Below are 24,141 nucleotides of genomic sequence, written 5' to 3' on the forward strand. Positions count from 1 at the left end.
TGAAGCAAAGAAAAAGCAACTTTTTTTGACGATGTATTTTACACAGCCGAACCAGAACGAAATTTACAGACCCGCTTTTTTGGCCTGGTGCCAAGAAAGGTTGTGTTGTGTCTCCCAAGAGATTTTATCTTACCATTTAATCCTGTACAATGCTCTAGTAGACCGGTATAAAATCCAACATTCATTCTGCCCGATTATCTCCTGACTTTTGCTGGCGTCAGTGTAACTGGTGTCAAGATTCTGCGAGTTTCGCTTGCAATAAACGATTGTTTTCCTTTTCGTAGATCTCATTGCAAACTAGTTTCTCATGAACTAGAATTGTAAGAATTTTGGGGAAGAGCAACGACTGTGCACAATTAAAAGAAAATAACATTATTTAAAGTCCTTTTTTCTTTTTAAACATTTTCGTGTTCTATTTTCCTTCTCACGACACGCGTCCTGTGCATTACAGGTTGTATAACTATGCAGGATAAATTGTGTTACTGTCTCCTACGAATCTTCGTGTCCGTTTCAGCTCCGTTGAAGCTAAAAATTGGTGCAAATTCCAATAACGACCCCTTCGAAATAACGACCCTTTTCCCGGGAACCATGAAAGGTCGTTGTATCGATAGTTGACTGTAATTTGTACATAGCAAATTTATTTTTGTCATGCTGAAAATAACATTCCATTTCTGTTGAATATTCTTATGTACATATCTGAATCGGTACAGGTTCCAAAAATTATTGGTGAGTACATCGGTATCAGTAAATTTTCAGCTTTGTCACATCAGTACAATGAAACTAATGAGAAAACTCGATCGCTGGAGCTGGAAATAATAAAAAAATTTAAAAAACACTGTTCACATGTGAAAATGTTATATTTAAAAAATGTCAAATGAAGAATTAAGTTTTGTTCACATTGAGAGATCCTGTACAACTTCATACTACTGTCAGCGTTGTATGAATATTCCTCCACCAACTTGCAGAAACTTGAATGGTCTGGCTCTGGTTCTTCCACTGAAACAAAAAAGTGAATTACAATCTATTGATATTTGAAATAAAAACAAATAACCTTCTCACATAATTATTCACACATAATGAGTAAGTGCATGATATTCAGGGTGTACATAAAGCCCATCAACACTTTACTACATTAGTGAAATGTATTTTCCTGTGAGACACTCAAGTTGTTTTTACTTTGAAAACTCACAGTTCAGCTATTTCCACAGAACGCTTTCTGTGTGTTGCAATATGACAAAAGCAAGTGTGTACAGATGTTCAATGGGAATTCTGGACTATCACAAAGCAGGAAGACACGTGCCTGACATGAAGAATTCAAACACAAGTTGCTTGTGACAGCACAAGAGAAACATCAGGTCACAAAGTTTCCTTAATGATGGAATGAATGTGTCATAAAATGGCCACCAAGGCCACTGGATTTGACTTTATGCAACATCTATATATGGAGTTACATTAAGGATCTTGTCTATATTCTGCCATTGCCACAAAAGGTATAAAAACTCAAGGATAAACTTTGGGGAAAGATATGGGAAGTGTCATTACAGTGTGGACAATTGCTAGATCATATCTTGGCGATGTGGAAATATTATTTGTCTTTGTGCAACAAATTAAATGTCACTAACATTACAACAGTACATTAAGACTAGATTTGGAACTTAGAAGAAGAAGAAGCCGAATTATGTGTTTCTAATGACATATAAAAAAAGAAAAGTGCTCCCCTGTGCTATGCACCGTGCTGCGTATAGGGGGTGTGGGGTTAGGGCCCCACACATTCTTGATCACGGCCGAAGGTGGAGGTGATGTGATGTGATCAGCACCATGTCCTTGGCCACCTTTACTCCCAGGGTGGGTGCTGGAGCCACTTGAACACATGGAAAAATTCCCGGTTCTCCCCCTCTGGGGATCAAACCTGGGTCTCTCGCATGGTAGTCAGACAACCTAACGACTGAGCTATGCTATAATAATTACAAGATAAAAGCACCTTAGTACCTACAGTTAACATACACAGTTTTCCATAATTTGGTATCAATATTCTATGAATTTGTTGTCTACTTTACTCTTGATGGGAAGATCAAAATAGAGTAGAACTTCTTAGCCACTGTCCCCTGAGAAACGAATAATCTGTATCTACATCTTTTAATATTACATATTGGTAGATGAGTCTCGTAATATATGTATAGATATGTAAAACAGGACTTCTGCATTGAGATGAAGATGTTTGTGTTCTTGAATGAATATTAAATATTCAATTTTAAGTTCCACCTGCATTTGACCTGGCGAAAGTACTGTGAAGAAATAGCTGAAGCTTCGTTTGGGTCCCAGCCATCTTTGTCCGTGCCCCTTCATTAATTCAATATGATCACCAGTCATCTTCATTGTTCTGATCAGCCGAAGTTGCAGAGAAGCAATGCTATATAACAAAAATTCAAGCAAACTACGTCTGCACTTGCACTGTCTGCAGAGATTTAACTATTGAACCTTGTAGTATAGCACTTGGCTCAAAATCATCAAGATCTTTCAAAGGTGCATACAGAGAGAATAAAGAATTGCACCAGAGAAGGAATGTATTTACGTGCAATAAAAATCCACAAAATGACCACTGTGGTCAAATCATGGATTATTGCTAGGACCACATATTTATGGTGAATATATGTTCAAGATTTCGGTACAAAAATTTGGGTATATTTTTGGATCAAAACTGGTGTATAAATTGGCATTTCTGTGTTAAAATGGCAAAACTAACTGTTAAATTTGATTTAAAAACTACACTCATTACACAAAATAAACATTTCCCTTGCAATAGCACATCTATATAGTTATCAGACGCAAAGGAATCTATTTTTACTTCTCAAATATTTACAGCAGAATTAATTAATTTTCTGTACATAACTCACAGGATAATTCATACTTCAGAAACTATCATGTCGGTAAATAACTCTAAATTTCAGGATTAAGAGTTTATTTTGCATTTTGCAGTTCATTTGACATCTTTTGTAACGAAACATGGCAGGAAAATCCACCTCATTGAAATATGCATGCCTCTATTTTTTTTTATTTACCGTATATCTGAACTACATTATGCAGGCCATGTAGCACACATGGGAGAGGATAGAAAATTTTGCATGCTCCTTGTTGGGAAATCTGATGGTAAGGGACCTGTAGCAACACCAGCATGATGATGGCAATATTAACATTTTGCAGACCAAGGCCATTTTCACATGTAAGCCTCTCTGTCGCGAGCCGATTTTGAGCAAAATGAAGAGTTTCAATTAAATGAGTGTAGATCGGAGGCTAATTGCCCTAGAGAGATGAGTGATATACCGTTGTATGCAGAATGAACCAGAGATTCAGTCTATGTGAAATTTATGCAAATTCGGCGTATATGTGGCAGGGGGAGGGGGCTAGCTCTCAAAATCCCAAAATTTCGGAAAAACAATTTGGTTCCCCCACCCTCCCCCCAAGAAAAAAGTACATGACAGTGTCGACATGTACATGAAAATGATCTCTGACATGTAAGGAACACAAAAATATTTGCATTATTATCATATGACCAATGTAACTTGAGTTGTACCCCCAAAATGAATGGTCGGCATGCCACTGATTCAAGCTTCAAAATGCAGCGGTACCTTGAAATGACCTTAGCTCAGAGACTATTTGCCCTGGAGATATGAAAGATATACCGTTGTACGCAGAATGAATCACAGATTCAGACGATACATAATTTATGCACATTCGGCGTACATATGGAGGGGGAAAGGGGGGAAATCCTCTCAAAAATACTTTTCTTTAAAAGGTGTCCCCCCAAAAAAAAATGTCAAAATGCACAAAATGCAAAATTTTTGCAAATTTGGCGTATATATGGAGGGGGAAGGGAGAAAACCCCAAAAATTATTTTAAAAAATTGTCACTTCACCCAAAAAATGTCCTCCCAAGAAATCCTCTCAAAAATACTTTTCTTTAAAAGGTGTCCCCCCCAAAAAAAAATGTCAAAATGCACAAAATGCAAAATTTTTGCAAATTTGGCGTATATATGGAGGGGGAAGGGAGAAAACCCCAAAAATTATTTTAAAAAATTGTCACTTCACCCAAAAAATGTCCTCGCACTTGGGCACAAAATGACACCTACGCACAACATTCACGGACGAAAAGCTAGAACGCAGTGAAAAATGAGCGCCGATTCTTGCAGCTGCTTGAAATTCTATTTTTAGACAATGCAAGGTAACCCCTGTCGCAACTTGTGGACACTTGTGCTAAAAAAAACAAAGGTTTCCTTCAGCATGTTTTGAAATTTTATTCTCACAATGCAGATTCAACAACCAGTCTTCCCCCTCCCCCCACCCCCTGCTTGCACCCTCACGGAAAACTTTCATTTTGACATCGGATACTGATAAACAAGCTTCCTTCGAATGCAGTTAACAGGCGGGAGTGAAAAGCATTGCTTTAGAACAACAAAGCCCGTCTTCCTTTGTCGGCAAAAATTTACCCTTGAAAAGAGACGCAAAAGAGAAGTCCCTTTTCCCGCCTTTTCACCTCCATCTTCATGAAGGAAAAAAAAGGTGCAAGAAACATTTCTGTTAAATACATGCGTTAGGAACAATATAAAAAAAAATCGAAATTCTAGCCAAAAATAGAAAAGTTATAATGTAAAAACTACGACCTTGACACAGCGTCTCGATCGAGATGCTTGGGACCGTGAGGGTTACATTTGGGTATCTCGATTGAGACGCTTGGTCGGCAAAAGGTTAACACGTTAACTGCCGAATGAAATTTTCAATATTCACTGACAGCGCCGTTAATGGCATTGGGTAGTGTTTCTGTTGTAAAATAACTTCATGTTATCAAATTTCGAATTTGGTTTTTATTATATCGATAAATCGAAATTCTAGTGTGTCGGTCCCATGGGACCAACGCGGCACCAACAGCGAAACATTCATTCAGTGCTCCACCGGCGATTGAAAAGCAACAATCAATTTCGCGAAAATGCATTCTTTACTTTGAGCTTTATACAGAGTGTCCGAAAAGTCACGCAACCCGGTGTTTACGACCGTATAACGGAATAGCGAAACGGAATGAGAAGAAACTCTTTCTACCAAGAGAATGCCCTGTATATTGGGAAAATTTAGAGAGACAAACATATGTAAGAACATGCATATTTTAATAACAAATAAGCAAAGTGTTGCCAAAGGCAGAAAAAAAATATTTGCAAATCGTGTATATTGATGCACAGAACTCACTGAGGTGAATTATTGCAACATTTCACAATACCAACGAACAATTTTAATGGCCATCTAATGAATTTGACAGAAAAAGAACTTTGACGAAGTTTCAAAAACATTGCAGAAGGGAATAAATGGGCTGTTCCAAAAATCGATGTTTTCACAATATTACGCAGGACACTGGCAACACTGTTGCTGTCACGTGTCACTAACAGATGTGTTTCACCTCAGGCTATCACACTAGGACACTTTTAAAGACAAAGGAGAAAGTTGGTTATTCTCGAACATATGCAATAAATTACATACACCTTGCAACCCTGAAAGGTGGGTACAGAAGAACGTGTATCAATTGGTATGTTTTCTGTGCCTTAGGTGGTTGCTGTTTGCAGCGAATGGCATTCCAGATTGTTTCTACTTATGCTGACGTCCTGTGTGTGTTTTTAAAATGCCATATTCTACACAGGAAAGAGTGTTTATTGTTAAAGAATATATCCGAACATCGTCATATTCTTGCGTAAGAGAAGCATTTAGGGATACCCCATTTCAGGGTTGCAAGATGTATGTAATTTATTGCATATGTTCGAGAAACACCAACTTTCTCCTTTGTCTTTAAAAGTGTCCTAGTGTGATAGCCTGAGGTGAAACACGTCTGTTAGTGACACGTGACACCAACAGTGTTCCCAGTGTCCCTCGTAATATTGTGAAAACATCGATTTTTGGATCAGCCCATTTATTCCCTTCTGCAATGTTTTTGAAACTTCGTCAAAGTTCTTTTTCTGTCAAATTCATTAGATGGCCATCCAAATTGTTCGTTGGTATTGTGAAATGTTGCAATAATTTACGTCAATGAGTTCTGTGCATCAATATACACGATTTGCAAATATTTTTTTTCCGCCTTTGGCAACACTTTGCTTATTTGTTATTAAAACATGCATGTTCTTACATATGTTTGTCTCTCTAAATTTTCCTAATATACAGGGCATTCTCTTGGCAGAAAGCGTTTCTTCTCATTCCGTTTCGCTATTCCGTTATAAGGTCGTAAACACCGGGTTGCGTGACTTTTCGGACACTCTGTATTTGACCTGCTTAGTTAGAAGTATTCTAAACAAATTGATCTCTGAAACAGGAGGCCGAAAAACAGCAGCGAGTAAAGTGAAGAAGGTTGTTAAATGTTGTGAAGGGTGTGAAGGTAAACCACATGTGGGTATTCCTTGCTTCAATAAAGTTCACGTGGCGTGATCACAGTTTTCAAGTGTTGACTGAAACTTTTTAAAACTTTTCAAAAGTGTTTTGAAAACATTTGCAATGCAGTAGTGTAACTCATTTAGTTTACAAAAATATGAATATTATGTACTGTATGTGCAGTATTATATTTTCTCCTATGTTCCCAAAATATATGCCACTGTATGAATACATATTTAAAATATATGCTAAATATTATCTTGTAAGTTGATGCATATTATAAAAAATATAAAATAATACAAAAATATATATATATTTTTTTTTTTAAAAATGAAACATATATTTCACATAATTGGTGAAAATAGCGTAAAGGTAACAAATGCAAATATTGTCCCCATTCTTATAGCGACGCCTCGCCATAGAGTTACATAGGTGCAAATAGCCTCAGTGTTGATGCACTAATACCACTGTCTAATTCTATATACAAATACCACAAATAAATTAAAAATAAATAAATATATTAAAATGCTATATTTAAATAATGTGCAAAATCAGGTTACTTACCCATAAGATGTTCTAAGGAATATACATGCTTCATATCAAAAATAATAATAAATATTTAAAAAAAAAAAATTGGCATAGCTGTTTATAAGATGCCAAAAATGCATGTGCCGTTGGATTCTAGGGTGCCATGCCAGCCCTTTCCAATATGAAATATGCTTGGCCTGCCAGAGTGATTCGAATTAGACGTTACAACGTCGGTCCCATGGACCAACGTGGCCTCGTAAGAAATCTTGATGTCGGGCCCATTGGACCCGCAAGGCAGTTAACGTGTTAAGATTGACCTAAAACAAATTGGTCAACAAACAAACAACTGTTCTTGCCAAGGATAGGGACAGACGGACGACTTCTGTTGCTGCACCAATGAACCTTTGGGTTTAGAAGTGTCAGGATTACAAATCATTTCTGCTTGAAAGTGTACAACTGAAAAAAAAAGAAGTAGGACAGGATACAAACATGACTCACCTGACTGGTTTGATGCAAATCTTCTCCCGTGGGAACTCTGGTGGAGCAGGTCCGACTGTTCCAGTGGCTTCCAAGTAAACATCCAAACATGTCATCAGCCGCAGCATCTGTGCTGCCAGGAGCCACCGGCCCCAGCCTTTGCACTGCACAAGCTCCTGCCAGTAGACGTTCACCTCTCTTTCCATATCCTGCAAAATATTATATTTGCTTCAATTTTAAGGAATGCTACGGTATCAATCTTGGTTTAAAGCCTGGGTGAAACAAGAGCAATTCTCTCAATAATTTCTGCCAATGGTGATATTTGAAATTACAGCACCATTAGAAAGTAACAAGTTACTGTTAAGAAACTTACAAGTAAGAGTCACTCTTTCTGTTACATTCCAAAACCAATGAACAAAATTATGGTTTCCAAAGCCCACTTGCAGTTCATACATTCAACACAATGTACAAGTTGTAGATTATCAAGAATAAAGTGACCACAAAGTAACTGTGACTAATTACTTTTTGGGCAAGTAACTATCTCAATTGCTTTTATTAAGTAGTATATGAAAAGACTTCACTGTAGTAATTTAAAGTTGTTCAAATGATTACAGACAGAATACAAAGCATTCTACAGCTGGAATTGCAAAACAATCCATCAAAGCTGGGATCAAAAATATTCAATGATTCACATGCGGTAAGACTGTGCAACAAAAGTTTGCTTGCTAGATTTCGTGTGGCGTTTGTGATAGGTGGGCACTTTCTAGAAACAGATATGGCCCACACTTGCATACATCACCCACAGTTTCTGAGAAATTAGTCATATTGTTTTTTAACTGGTCAGGGAATTGTTATAAGGATCGAAATCTTGATTAAGTGGTGTTTTATGTGGGCTGAATGACTTAAAATACAGGAAAATGTAAAATCTAGGAAGCATAATCTGGGAAAATGCATTTGCATAGTTGCAATCTTTACATCATTTTTCTCCCTATATTTAGAACATCAAGGTGCTCCTGAACCTTTAGCCTGTTCTAGCACAAGCATTTTCAAAAATTTCTAATTTTTAAGAATTACAAGATTCTGAAATTTTCGGTATTCTGAAAATTTACATCTGTTCAGAATTCCCTCTAGATCATTCAAGTGAATCTTCATGTGGTTTGTTTTCAATGCATCGAAACTATTCGAGATATGTAGAGAACAGTGAAAGCAAACCACATTATCCTTCACTCTGGAAGGAATTCAGAACATTGTGGCAGATTTTCGGAAGGAGGAACATTTCCAAAAAGTCTTTGCTGAAGCAAGCAAAAGGTTTAGCTGCACTTTCAAGAGTTGTCACTTAATCTTAAAAAAATATTTTGCATTTTGCACACCCCACTGTCTCTGGGAAGCAACAGGTTTACAGGATTTTGAACAAACGAACAAGGGTAAAAAATCTGCAACCAGTGGCAATATCATCTGTTGAGCTATAATCACCAGTCTTATCTATATACAAGAAACAAGTCTTTGGAAGTGAAAATGTTTCATGTAGTTTTAGATGACTTACCCTCACTGCATCATCGTTTCTAGCATTGCGCTCCCCATTCCAGTGCAAATTAAGGGAGAACATAGTGGGCGATATAGGGTGTCCTGGCTTCACAGCAATCAATGCTTTTAGGCTTGCTAGAAAAAGGAATTATGAGAAAAAATAACATATCATGTAACAAATGGTAAACATTTTTTCAACTTTTACTGACCATAAAAGTTCAACAAAAAACAATATGAGGCAAAGTCAGAAAATAGGTTACAGCTATGTGATACATGATATTTATAGTAGTTTCAATGCTTCTTTTTGTATTGTTTTGGTTATCCCTAGAGCCATATATGTATTGTGAATAACAAATTGAGTGCAAAAGCTGGACACATTTTGCGATCAAAGGTGGTATAAAAAATGGCATTTCAGTGTTAAAATGATGAATATAACCCTCAATTTGATTTATAAATTACTCCTATTACACAAAAGAAACATTTCCCTTCTAATAGAACATTTATGTAGTTATCAGAGTAATAAGTTTATTCCTGTGTAAACGAGTCCATTTTTGTTTCTCATATATTGACAGCAGAATTCATCAATTTTCCAGGATTTGCATAACTCAGGATAATTCAAACTTCAGAAAGTATTGTGTCAGTAAATAAACTCAAAATTATATTTAAGAGTTCATTTTGCATGTTGCAGAAATATGCATGCCTCTAGTTATCACTTAAAAATATCTTAGGTCACAGTATCATACAATTGTATCACTAAGAATGGCTGAGAATTACCAGAAAACTGAACATGGTGATTTCCGAACAGAGTAAGCTGAACAATGTTTGTTTGACTCGTTTTTTTTTTTTTAAGTCCACTTTTATGCAGATAGGTTAATCGAGACTGGACCTACAGTTTAAAGTGGAATCAAAACCACTAAAGCCCAACCGGCCAAAGAATGAACTTGCGCTAGTTTCAAGGGAATAAAAGCAGTGTTGCTACACACCTGATTTTTGTCCAGTCGTACACGACACTTTGTGCTCTCAACATACACCCTTCGCTCACATTCCAGGGAGAGGAAGGGTATCTGAGACCCATTTGCTTGCTAAGCAACAGCAACAATTAGGCTTCACCATTCTTTACCTTGTTGAGGGTGCCACCTGTTTGAAAAATGAATCGCAACAAAAAATTTGGCAGAATAACATGAGAATTTCCCCTAACCACGGCAACTGGACAAAGCCGATTGGCTCAGCAGTTCATGTGACTCTCCCTGGCTTTCAACAGAAAAGACAAAAATAGAATTTTCAAGTTTTTCTTTTGCTGAACAGGCTTTAAGTGCCTCCACTGGGTATCAAAACCCGTGACCTCTTGATTACAAGGCAATGACGTTAACACTAAGCCATCAGGAAGGCCCCATGCCAAACAAAGAAAACAGAACTCACCTGTTCCCCTGCACAGCACAGCTTTGTAGAATGTGTCCCTCGAGTTGACCAACCCCTCCTGCACCACATCCTGAGAGCTAGGGTCATGCTTATAGTCAGACCATGTAATACACTGCCAGGAGTTCAGCTGGGTGGCGGACTTCGCTGGGAACTTGTCACGGAGCGATTGATGGACTAGTACCACTCCTATTTCTACAAATAAAACATTAGATTCAAATTAATCTGAAGTTTAGATCCAATGTGCATAGGGCTGAGACAATATATCAGTATTGTTTCAATTTTTAAGTGTAACACCAGTTGACACTTTTTGGGATTCTGAGTATCTCAAAAATGCAATATAAAATATGAAAATTATGCAAAATATGTAATTTTCAATAATTTTACACCAACATTGTTCTCTAAATGGATCGATTAATGTCAGTTAGTAATATATCCGAACACATGCATGATGCACAGGAATATGCAAGGCTAGTAATCTGTCTGCCAAGGAATGTTGGTTGGTTCAGATGCAAATTGTGGCAGTGGAGGCATTCATCTGAACAAGTAATATTCATGAGATGCTGTGGTCACTACATTCACAAGCAACATGACACAGAATACACCTCCTTCTACCTGGAGACTTCTGGTTTAGCATTGACTCTTTGTTGTGTGACACACTCATTATGCTGTGAAACTGAAGCATGGGTTCATTTGTGATCCTTCTTGCAATATTGCAGTGCCTGCTAAGTCTAGTGATTGGAACTTATTCGGATGAACAGCTCTAGTGCCACGATTCATACCTGAACTGGCCAACAATCCATGGCAGACTGATTGAAATCCTTGCAGTTGCCTAAGCATGGGAGATCTTTTCCTGTTCGTCCACTAAAAGTAAAACTCTGGTAGGCGATATGGTGCATTTCCAATAACATATTTATATTATTTAGAAATATTCTGAACAAAAAAAGCTGTCTTATGCCTTGGGTTGGAAAATTCTTATTACAATAGAGCCTCGATTTTTACGTTTTTCAGAGGACCAAGCTGAGGAAACTTAAAATGCAGGAAAATGTAAAATTAACACATTTTCCTATGTTGGGACCACCAAGAGTGAATGCATAATGTAGGAATTTGTAAAATCCAGGAACATAAAATCGAGGTTTCACTGTATTCACTGAAACAGCACAATGATTATTTTACATCAATTTTTAATTAAAATGGTTTAAGAAAATTATACTGCAAATTAGAAGTATGCTCTATACAAAAACAGGACATAAGTTAAATTTTCAACAAATACACTGATATGAATTAATCAATTAGTCTGTCCTATCCTTACTATTTAACTGAGATTCAACTTACCAAATGCCTGCACTTGCTTACACAAAGCAATGCGTGCTTGCAGACGATTCCGAATGGCTTTTATGATTGACTCTAGACTTGTCTGACAAACTTCAGCACAAGGGAACACACCTCCTGATGAAGTCGATGCCTGAAACATTATAACAATGTAGACAACCAATATATATTAAAATGTGATGAACTGACTGCAAATTTATGTATGTGGACAACAAATAGTGCACACACACAAACATATACTTTATGATAAACGTTACATGTAGAAACTCAAGATATTAGGTTCCACTATAACAAAACTGAACTACAGAATTTCCACAAGACTATATGTGAATTTTCCTAACACATCTCATAAGAATTGATTTGACACAAATATTTTTCCATCAGTGAGTAAAATATCATCCTATCTGCCCATAGAAAAAAATGATCACTTTAGCTTGTGCGTTTCAGCTTCATTCTGATAACCAAATGATATAGCGTTCGTGAAAAAATTTCAGAATAAAAATAATCGAACTACATCCAATAATATTTCCTTAGGAATCTAAACAAATTTCCATTGAAAAAAAAAGTGCAGTTGTTATCTGGTATGGCAAATCGTTAAATTTTTTCATTTTTGACGTTGCAAACAAGAAGAAAGGAAAAGTTTTTACAAACAAGTCCCCCCCCCCTCTATTTTTCATTCCCGTCAACTTTAGGAAGGATTCAGTAAACGTGTGGGCAAAGAAGCAAATATTGTTCGAGTCTTGTTGTCAATTTTCCACTTACGTTTTTGTGGAGGGGAAGGGCGAACAAAGACACCTCAGTCACACACATTGTGTCCAAACTCTAGGAAAGGCAGCATTTAGAGAGAATCGGTTTGGCAACGGTGCACTTGTTGTCTGAACCTGCGGCAGAAGGATCGACCCAATTCATCTTCACAGGGAATGCAAGAAGTGCCGTTTTCCCTTCCTGTCCCACAAGGGAGGCATGCAAATGCAAGTTGTACCCTGCCTTCCCCCCTTCCCCTGAGCGTGCCTCTAACATCTAACATCTGGAAGTTCAAGATCGCGTGGTGAATGAAACAAATGCAAAAGCAAGAAAAAGAAGGGAGAAGTCGCATAGTCAACAGAACAGGTTTCTGCCAAATTTTAAGACATCGTCATGGCTCGGAAAACATATAAAGCTGGAAACGGGAGTTAGAGCGAACGTAAAATCGAGGTGAACATCCTATTATTTAACATGGCCTTTTGCCGGGGCTTCACTGGATGAACGTATTAAGCGGGAAAACGTATAATGAGGGAACGTAAAATCAGGGTTTCACTGTAGTAACAATGGACACTTTATTTATTATTCAAGTATTACATACCTTCATATGTATACTACAGATAAAAAAAGACAGAACTAAAATGTGGTGTATAGTTTTCATGAAATGGCATGTTAAAATGAGGATCTCTACCTTAGAAGTTTTCCCTAGATCTTGCACAGTCATGAAGTCCAGGCCTGCCATCTTCTGGGCCCAAATGTAAGGCAAGCCAAGCTCATGGATGTAATCTTTGAAACTCCCCAGCTGTATCTGCTTCAGCTGATAGTGGTTGGCAGTGTTTGGGCTGTCATCCCCGTAGTCCTCCATGAATAGCCCTGACAAGATCTTGTTCGGAGCAATGAGATCGCTGCAATGACAAAGAAATATTTCAAACTAGCTCTTACGCACTTCAAATACAATAGTATAAAAACAAAACACAGTGGAAGAACCTTGATTTTACATTTTTCTTTCGCAGGCAGGAAAAGAGGGGGGGGGGATACTTGAAATGTGGTAAAATGTAAATTTTATAGCATTTCGCTATATTGGGGCCATGAAGATTGAAAATATAGCAAGAAAAAAAGCAGAAACATTAAATCGAGGCTTCACTGTATTAAGGACTGAAGAGGAATGGAGAATACTAAAAATGAAAGTTCTGCATTTACTTGAGAACCCATGCCCTGGTACATGTTACGCTCCTGGATTTTGAATAAAGAAAACTGGGAAAAGGGGTTTTCCATTCTTCTCTACGGCTGGGCCAATACCACTTAGAAATAGTACCAATACTCTTTATCACTTTCTTTTGATACCTATACTTGAACATTGTTAACAATTAATTGGCTCACAACTTTTATACACAAGATTTCCAATTGAATTATATCCTATCAACCTACAAAAGTTTTCTTTAAAATATTCATAATTTCACATAAGATAAATATTTAATCACAAAATTCATTTCTCTCCAAAATCCTGTTGCAAAAATAATGAAAAATTATACAATTTCCAGGGTAATAATAATCAGCCAAAGTGTCATATGGCATTTCTTGCAGAACCTGCAAGACATCTGCACTCTGGAAATGTATCTGTGAATAAATTCCAATTCCAATTTTCCGACAGTGATACAATACATTCTCTTGGTCCTACTTTTCTCTCTCTTTCTCATCTTCACAGTTTGCTTGAAGCAGCACAAAGTAGCTTAAAGAAGTAAAAAGCAATGTATGGCAGAAAAGATACAAATACAAAAGTGTATACAAGAGAATACTTGTAGAAATTTTAGCAAAAAATGCAGGCTCAACCAGTACTCAAACCCTGGTCTCTGGCATGCTGTAACATTGCTCTACCAACTGAGCTACTGAGTCAGCACTGACTTTGCCTGATTTTTCACTGTTGCTGTTTTATCTGTGTGGAATTGTCTCTGCCAATGCTACTTTAAGGGAATCTGCTTCCTTTGAAACCTTGATGACATTGACAGAGCCTAGTTTTTCTCAGAATAAAGTTGTAAATTATCTTTGGATTAGGCATACACAGGAGATATACATTTTTTTGTTAAAATTTCTACATACTACATCTAATGTCTGTGGCAAATCTAAAGAGATAACCCTTATTCAAAATTACAGTCCAGTCTTTCTGAGTTACCGTATTTACTCATGTATAATGTGCACTTTTTTCCAAAATTTTTGCTCCCAGAAACTGTAGTGTGTATTATGCACGGGATAATTTGAACAGCCAACATGAAACCGTACAGGGTCATTTCATTAATTTGGGACACTTGCATTGATTTTACATGTTTACGGAACCCTATCATGTTGTATATCGTTGGAAAGCTTAAATCCTGGAGTTTCTGAATATGGTAACAGTATTTTATTCAAGATAACGACACTAATGTGAAATGCGGTTGAAAGAAGTTCATCACAAAATGAAGGAACGTCCTGATTTCTATGGTGCTTTGGATGAAAAAAAACATAAGGAAAAAGAAAACAATAATTAAAATGTATTACTGGCCAAATAATAATATATATATGGAGTGTGTAAATTCCTTAATAGAAGAAATCTTGTGCTGCTAACTGCTAGTTTGAAGGTCCTGAATGTGCTTTATATAAATGTTACGTTAGTCACGGAAAAAGTATATATATTTTGAAGTTCTTTTAGAAAAAGTAAAGAAGGAATGAGCAAAACCATGTATAAAAGTTTGAAGGGCATTTCAAACGATTTTTCACTTTGTAATGTAATGTCCTGCGACACCAAGAAAAGCAGTGCAACTCTGGTGGAATTCGAGCATGCACCTTCCGTCACATAGGATGCATATCAGCAGTATTTGTAGGGCGAGAAATAATAGAAAATAACTTCCTGAGCACTGCAAATCCATAATGTAATTTTCATCTCGCTTTCTGTTATTACAGAATAAATAAAGTGGTTAAAAGTGAAAGCTTTGGGATGCTAAACACAGTGGAGGGAGAGGGGGGAGGTGACATGAGTTGGAGACATTGTTTACACAAGAGGATATTCTCCTCTTGGTCCACATAGCTATTCACTCTTGATCAGCATAGCAACAGCTTTACGACCTACAACTATGAAAGCCATTTCTCGAAACTGGATTGCACTGTGCATTATATACGAAATATAACTTTTTTGTAACTTTTACACATCAAAAACCAGCATGCACATTATACACGTATGTGCACTATACACACGTAAATACGGTATTTATTAATAGTTTCTAATGATAAATATCATAATAACAAAAAGAAAAAAAAACTTACCCTGCTGACACTCCATGGACAGCCTCTTCAAGATTAACATGGCATTTCACAGTAACAATGTGCAGGTTCATCATGTAGTAACAAGAAATAACTATGTTGCTTCCATCTGCAAGACAGAAGAAATACAATTAACAATATGTAGATATTTTAATTAGGTTCAAGAAATAACTATGTTGCTTCTGTCTGCAAGACAGAAGAAATACAATTAACAATATGTAGAAGTTTTAATTAGGGTTAAGTCAAATCTATTTGGCTTGATCCCAATACCTCTTACCAATTGCCACCAATACTAATACCAATGCATGAACATTGGAATAATTAAAAGTTGTTTAGAATATTTACAAATATTGATGTAAAAGTATTCATTGCAATTATACACATCCATCTGCCATAGTTTTGCTTTATATTGCTCAAGAACTGCATAAGAAATCATTTGGAGTAATAAAAAAAAGTCTGTAATGAAATGTACCAAATTTCATCCTCCAGTTAGATTTTCCTTGGTCAGCCTTTCTAAGACACTGGTGGATAGACAACGTTGCTGCAAATTTGTGGATGATGAAAATTAAAGGCTGGAGGAAGAAGACTTGATGACAGAGAGGATTGGAGGCTGATTATGGAGGAGGCCAAGGGCTGTAGAGCCAGAACGAGAGAAAAGAGTTAGATTTTTTCACCTACAGAATCGTAAATGTGCTATTCTTCCAAAAATCACTACACACATTCATGTACATGTACATATTTATTTGAGGGGTGAGTTTATACAAATACATTCAGCTCATGTTCTTTTGCATAGTCCAGAAAAGTTGCAAAAAATGCACAACTTTAATTTATTTTGGGTCAATACTGGGTGAGAAAAGCATGTTTTGTGATTCATTTTACCTATTTTACATAGAAAATTATTTTTGAACCATTTTTGTGGTTTGTTATTTTATGGACCTGATTTATACAGTTCTGTCCAACATATAGAAATTTATTTATGTGAGCACACACATGAAGGTCCTGTTACATGCCACATGGGAAACCTAGGTTCAGTTCCTGGAGTGTATGATCTCAGCGGCAAATATTGTAACAACGTGCTCCCATAAGGTGGCTTTGGGGTTCCTCTAGCCTCTACAGCCAATTTTTACTTGAAACAAGGACACCCAGAATATAGGGTGATCGCATCACTTCTAGTATGATCAAGTACAGTTTCATCACAATTTTTCAACTTGGACTCCATACATGTTACTGTTCATTCTGACTTAAATTTCTATGAGAAACTTAATATACAAACTCACCTTTAAGTTTGATACAAAGTTCAACCCACAGAGGGTGCTTGCGAAGCAGTTGCTTCTTCTTCTGCTCCAACCGATCTGTGCGAGACATTTTTCGATGGTGTCTGTTTTGGGAGGTGTCCTACAAAAGGAAATAATAAAAAAAATACATGTAAACAAATCTTACAATTGTACTTATTTGACAAATGTTTTTAAGGTGCTTTATAATTAATTTGGGACTGGAGTGACAAGTGACACATGGCTTCCTCCAATCGAGGAGAAGAAAAATCACTGTGCATCCAACACAGAACAGAATCACATCAATACAGTGTTCAGAATGCAAACCTAGAATTGCTGGTTTTGTAGTACACTATGCTAACCACTCTCTTACAGACATTACAGGATACAGGGCTTGCCCTAAGTATGTGTATTTAACACCCAAATTTTGGCATTTGACACAAAAAAGAGGACAGAGCCGATATCCATAGTGATGCCGATAGTCTTACAGATAACCACCAATACAACAGTGATGCTTGAAAATTGTAAAAATTAGTTGTTCAAAATATTGACATTAGTGGGCGAGTGTTACACTTCAAATCCAAGCATCAACTTACCAGAGTTTTGGTTTAAAATATTAAACAATTATATAAGAATACAGTCGGCTCTCGATTCTACGACCCCGGATTTAACGACCCTCTCGAAGTAACGACTCTTTACCCGGGAACCATGTAAAATTTGGAAAAAAGTTAAAAAATTGAAGGAAATTGGCCGAAAAATACTTTTTTTCTTTGCACTCATTCCCATCACGATACCTCTAGCGCTCACAATTGGGTCTGATCTAAAAAATAGACACCACCACACCATGCTCGAGTGATATCCCGTAGCACTTAACCTCTGCCCTCCCCTCCCCCAAGTGCATCAATGCAGGGGTTGGGGAAGCAGCCCGAAATGACTGCTGGACTTGCAGTCTTTGTCAATGTGTATGACAGGTCAAGCTCTTTCATTGATAAATACACCACCTTGAGATAAGATCGCAGGAATGTTCCAAAATACAAATGCCTGGAAATCTTGCCCATCCGTCCAGCTGTGACCAAACGTTCAGCAGGTTCCCATGAGTGAATAACTCTTGGCCTTGTAGCCGACAACTCCCGGTAACCGCTTTCATTCAAAACGTGTTCTTTGTTCCCTGTAACATTTTATAGAAAATGGAAACTGTTACAAATAATCAAAGCCACATAAGCCAACTAAAGATCGTCAACCCGCTTATGCATTGTCATCCCGGTTTCCGCAAAAGTTTACTTCGATCTTACGTGCATCATAACTACGGTTTCCCACTAAATACGTTTTCCTAACTGTGTTGATGTCATAATATTTGCCAAAAAAGTGTTCCGTTGGCTGAGTGACTTCTCCCTGTTTTCCTGTCAGCAAACATGTGGGGGGAGGGGCAATGCCGATTGTTTCAGCCACGATTTTCTTGCTCGTGTGTACACAGGCTGATAACAGGCAGGGGTGGAAGTGGACCCCTTTTCCTTTCCTTTGACGTCTAAAATGGGACAACCAGTTCTGGATATATTCTTGAACACTAACAAAAACCACAGAACAAGTAAAAAAAGTGACCCTCCCCATTTTCCCAGCTCATTCTCCACCAGCACGGCAATGTGATAATTGCAGAATTCAGGTCCTATTATTATTTTTAATGCTATTGTCTGCATAGGAAATATTGACCGTATTATTGTCGCATGGTAAAAACATTAAGCAAGGTTCATTTCTTTCTTCTTCACACTGCTGATAAAAGTTCCATCTTTGACAGGTGCGTAATCTTTAAAATGCGGAGGATTTGCTCTTCGACCACCTGTTGCTCGAAATTCCAGCCGGTCCCCTTGTTTTTACGCTGCGCTGCAGCTGGCGCCAATGTTTTGTCTATCGTCTGCAGAGCTGTCCCTTGCCGATAACAGCAATGACTCATCCAGCGCAAAGGAAAAAGTAATTGTTTTGAATCTCGCAAAGCTGTTTTGATTTGAAGATAACGAAATTCGATCTCCAGAAAGAAAAACAAGAGTTAAAACAACTTCATGTTCTGCACCTTCTGACAATCAAAACTAAATGCTAAATGATGCTGAGACCGATTTAAAATACGTTATTAAAATCCAACATACATTCTGCCAGATTATCTCCTGACTTTTGCTGGTGCCAGTGTGAACGGTGTCAAGATTCTTCGAGTTTTGCTTGCAATAAAGAGAGATTGTTTTTCTTTCTGTAGGTTTCAGTGCAAATGGGTTTTTCATGAACTAGAATTGTAAGAATTTCGTGGAAGAGCAACGACTGTGCACAATAAAAAGAGAATAACATTATTTTAATCCTTTTGTGTGAAAACGTTTTCATGCTCTATTTTCCTTCTCACAACATGCATCCTGTGCATAACAGGTTGTATAACTACCAGGATAAATGGTGTTACTATCTCCTAGGAATCTTGGTGTCCATTTGAGCTCCGTTTAATCTGGAAATTGGTGCAAATTCCAATAACGACCCCTTTCCCAGGAACTGTGAAAGGTCGTTGTATTGAGAGTTGACTGTATAATATTACGACCTGTTATATAATCACAAAATATAGTGGTATCGGTATTGGAAAGCATCAGTTGGAATTCATCTACCGATACCAGCGGATACTATTCCGGCATTTTGTTCTTTCACGAAAAAATGCTGCGCGACACTTTCGAGGAGTCTATTTACCCTGGATGTTATGCAAAATTTAAAGTTTATTTTTATTTTGCATGAAAAACTATATTTTGTGAGTACATAATATCTTATTTTAATATTCTGATGTAATTCTTAAATATTCCAAAGCAAATTTCTTTGTAAATTGAAGCATATAATTGGAGAAGAAAATGTACACATCAATATTGATCAATATTTTGACAAATTTTAATTATTGCTATTTTCAAGCATCAATATCGGTATCAGCGGGAATTGATAAGAGTATCGGTCGGCATCATTAGAGGTACATATTTTTGGTAACTAAAAGAGCAAAATTTCCGTACAAAAACCGAGTCAATTTCGAGTTCAAAAGCAGCAAATAAAATCAAATTTCGCTGTTATAGCGGTATATAAAAATTCATTTTGTTTTTAAAAAATGTGAATATAATCCCAAATTTGATTTAAAAACTACACTTACTATACAAAATAAACATATCCCTTCTGATAACACATTTATGTCGTTACCAGAATTTTAATTTTTTTCCTGTATAAAGGGGTCCATTTTTACTTCTCAAATATTTACAGCAGAATTAATCAATTTTCCGTGAATTGCATAACTCACAGCATAATTCTGACTTCAGAAAGTGTAGTGTGAGTAAATAAAACTCTATTTCGCATTTTGCAGTTCATTTTGCATTATTTCGTGACAAAACAGGGTAGGAAAATGCACCTCACACCTTTCAGAAACATTAAAAATTAACATTACAATGTGTTATTTCACGTTTCGTGTTTTTGTCAAAAACGAAATATGCATTCCTTCAGGTATTGGCTCAGCCCTAGTTTTTTCACAATATTGGTACAAAATCAATGAAAATTTCCAATTTTGCATAACTCCCAGGATAATTTTATTTCACAAAAGTGTCACACTGCATCTTTACAGACATCCTGCAAACAATCAAAATACCAGAAAAGTATGTCAATATTGGTAAATAAAATCCAACGGATATTTCCCGAAACCAATACATGAGCATCAGTATCGGCTCACGTCTGACTTCATGTAACATTTGTCAGTGTCCACAATCTAATGCATTTCTTCACAGCCAAGACTAATATAAAGAGAATAAATATGCAGGATACAGTTGGTACATGTTATAATATTAGCGACTAGAATAAATCCAAATTTGCAAATACAGTTTTCAGAGTTTTGGTGCAACCAGCTGCAATCATATGCTCGGGCTCTGTCTCTACACTACTAGAAATGTAAAGAGTTTGCCATTTTAAGTTTATAAAGTCAGTTATGACAATTGTAGTTCAGCTATACATAGTACTTGCCTCTGTTGCTTCAGTTTCTTGATCTGAATCCGAGTCCTCTTCATCACTAGCCTCAGTCACGGAAGAACTTAAACGAGCCTCTTCCTCATCTCCTTTCACAGTCACCGACAACAGTTTATCTGTAACACATGGACAGTAAACAACATATGAACAAAAGATACAACTATAATAATAAAGAACACTTTCACTACACCTAAAAGTACACCAACAAATATCTATAGCTCGCTTCTACCTTTCTGTTATATTTCACAAGGGGAAGAGCGACAATTTTCTAGAGGTCCTTCTTTCTGAGGTAGCTGGGAAGCACTGTTGCTAACTTAGCTAATTTGGAACCAGATATAGCTCCTTTGTGCAGTCTTTTGGCTATGAACTATGGTACCCGTCCAGTCTCACAATGATGACATCACTGGCTCCGACCCACACAGATCAACTGTTGCCATGAGTATACATTTTGCACATGATGTGATATTGTTATATTGGCTACATCATTCCACCCCTCTTACCTCCCCAGCTACTTTTATGTACCGCCGTGGTTGAGGTGAAGCTGAAAATATTGTTATCTGGGAATCCTTTATTTTCGATTTCATGCGACCCTCAATAGATTATTGAGATGGGTGGTGTTGGCGTCTAGACAGTGAAAACTAAGAATAATATGTCATCATTTTAAAGTTAATGGTAATAGCAGCACCCTCAACCCCTTGACAACTAAAATTACCCTAGAAGGCACATTATCCAGCCTCCTAAATCCAGCTCCTTGAAAGTCAACTTTAGCTCCATTTAAAGTGAATTTTAGCTCTTTAATGCACATCAGGTTTGGCAACACTGTCAAGATGGCAGTAGGAGGAAGGAGAAATGCATTCTGCTTATGTGAGCATTATTTTATTTCTCTGAGAAGTATCAAACATCCAATTACATAGAAAAGTCCAATAATGTAGGAAAGTACATGGATGGAAAAAGGACACGTTGAACCATGTCTTAGTCATGGGAAAAGTTGAAAGTTTAGGCGTAACTTGAAGTTGATTTCCCATAAGGAGTACATGGGTTTCTGTTAATACTTCTTCATCATAATTCTCAAACATCGTGTCTAGCTTCAATAATCACCTTAAAAAACTGCTTCCACTTGCAACATGGAGAGAAATTCATACTCTCTCGTATAATTAAGGGTTTTGTTAGTAGCAGTGCCCATTCCGACGATACTGAAATAAATGCACAACTGGTGCGAAATCAGAGGGGGCCACTCTAAGACCATGATAAAATTCAAGTATAATTCCCGGTTTTCAAGGGGAATTGTCCAAAAATTCAAGGCTACAAGCACATGTTTTCTCTATTTCAACCTTACGCATTGCTGCCTCTCACCACCCACCCACAGACACACACAAATATATGAACAATATAAAGGGTCTGCGTGATTCCAATATAGCCGATTCCAATATATCCAATAATTCTAATTAAATTAAATGATATGCAGGGTGACTGGTAATTAGATGTATTCCCTGCAAGGGAGTAGAGACAATTTGCAATAAATTTGACCATATGATACCCCGTCTGAAAATTAGTACTTTTTGAGATAATCGAATTTCTATTGTTTTTTTAAAAAATGACAATTTTCCACATAAAAAGATGAATTGAGAAAAAACTGCTCATTGTATGGAACTTATTTCAGCATTTTCTGATAGCTAACAAATAAGTGGTTCGTTGAAAAAAAGTTTTTCCCAAATAACAATCACATGTAAGTAACGGGTGGGTCTAAACTTAGAAGTGATGATAAAAAATTGCACTCTTAGTTTACTAGGCAACGTATTAATAACAAAAATGGTATGATACGAAGCGTACAAATTACTTAAATTACTTCCTTGTGTCATCTGCTATCCAACAAGGTTCAAATGTTGCTAACATTCACATTTGTGTACAAGAAATAATACTTCATTCATCTTCATGTGAATGGAATCAATGAACAATACAATTAAAGAACATTACACGTCTTGCTCAAAGTGGGCATCTCCGTTACGGATGCAGGCACGCAGGTTTTTATGGACATTTGGTCTCTTAACTCCTGATGTGATGGTGTCCTTGATGTGTTGACCAGCTGTTAAGATCCTCTCCCTGAGCTCTTCTTGCGAGTTTATCGGTGTCTTGTCATGTGGCTCCAAATGTAATAGTCGCAAGGCGTTAAATTGGGGGATCGAGCCGGCTAGGGAATCGGGCCACCTTGGCCAATCCATTTCTTTGGGTAATTTTCATCCAGCCACTGTCGCACGCCCAGGTAACGTGTGGATGGGCGTCATCAATAATCATTTGATCGAGCCATTTTTCCTGACCCAAATCTTAAATGGCATCACTTATGAACATTTTTTGAGGAACGGGATGGCAATGTTGTTGGAGGATGTGCCTCTAGCTACAAGACGTGACATGATTTATCAGCATGATGACTGCCCAGCTCGATCCCCCGATCGATTTGACGCCTTGCGACTTTTACATTTGGAGCCACATGACAAGACACCGGTAAACTCGCAAGAAGAGCTCAGGGAGAGGATCTTAACAGCTGGTCAACACATCAAGGACACCATCACATCACGAGTTAAGAGACCAAATGTCCGTAAAAACCTGCGTGCCTGCATTCGTAACGGAGGTGTCCACTTTGAGCAAGACGTGTAATGTTCTTTAATTGTATTGTTCATTGATTCCATTCACATGAAGATGAATGAAGTATTATTTCTTGTACACAAATGTGAATGTTAGCAACATTTGTACCTTGTTGGATAGCAGATGACACAAGGAAGTAATTTAAGTAATTTGTACGCTTAGTGTCATACCATTTTTGTTATTAATACGTTGTCAAGTAAACTAAGAGTGCATTTTTTTATCATCACTTCTAAGTTTAGACCCACCCGTTACTTACATGTGATTGTTATTTGGGAAAAACTTTTTTTCAACGAACCACTTATTTGTTAGCTATCAGAAAACGCTGAAATAAGTTCCATACAATGAGCAGTTTTTCTCAATTCATCTTTTTATGTGGAAAATTGTCATTTTTTTAAAAAAAACAATAGAAATTCGATTATCTCGAAAACTACTAATTTTCGGATGGGGTATCATATGGTCAAATTTATTGCAAATTGTCTCTACTATAACCCCTTTCAGGGAATACATCTAAT

The 24,141-nt window shown here is 37.0% G+C and overlaps 1 protein-coding gene across 1 annotated transcript in view; it reads right to left on the reverse strand.

Annotated features, from left to right (window-relative positions):
- Nucleotides 1–838: 838 nt before the first annotated feature.
- The window catches only part of thoc5 (THO complex subunit 5), a 58,662-nt gene continuing 35,359 nt past the window's right edge, over nucleotides 839–24,141 (reverse strand). Inside the window, exons 8-16 of the mRNA XM_083124153.1 lie at nucleotides 20,987–21,105; nucleotides 16,985–17,102; nucleotides 15,711–15,816; nucleotides 13,108–13,321; nucleotides 11,679–11,808; nucleotides 10,347–10,538; nucleotides 8,947–9,062; nucleotides 7,425–7,612; nucleotides 839–996 (exon numbers count right to left, since the gene is read on the reverse strand). Coding sequence (XP_082980279.1) covers nucleotides 930–996; nucleotides 7,425–7,612; nucleotides 8,947–9,062; nucleotides 10,347–10,538; nucleotides 11,679–11,808; nucleotides 13,108–13,321; nucleotides 15,711–15,816; nucleotides 16,985–17,102; nucleotides 20,987–21,105 — 1,250 coding nt within the window. The 3' untranslated portion in view covers nucleotides 839–929. The remainder of the gene's footprint in view (nucleotides 997–7,424; nucleotides 7,613–8,946; nucleotides 9,063–10,346; nucleotides 10,539–11,678; nucleotides 11,809–13,107; nucleotides 13,322–15,710; nucleotides 15,817–16,984; nucleotides 17,103–20,986; nucleotides 21,106–24,141) is intronic.

Source organism: Lepisma saccharinum, chromosome 6 (assembly GCF_977018435.1).
Source record: "Lepisma saccharinum chromosome 6, izLepSacc3.1, whole genome shotgun sequence".
NCBI lineage: Eukaryota > Metazoa > Arthropoda > Insecta > Zygentoma > Lepismatidae > Lepisma > Lepisma saccharinum.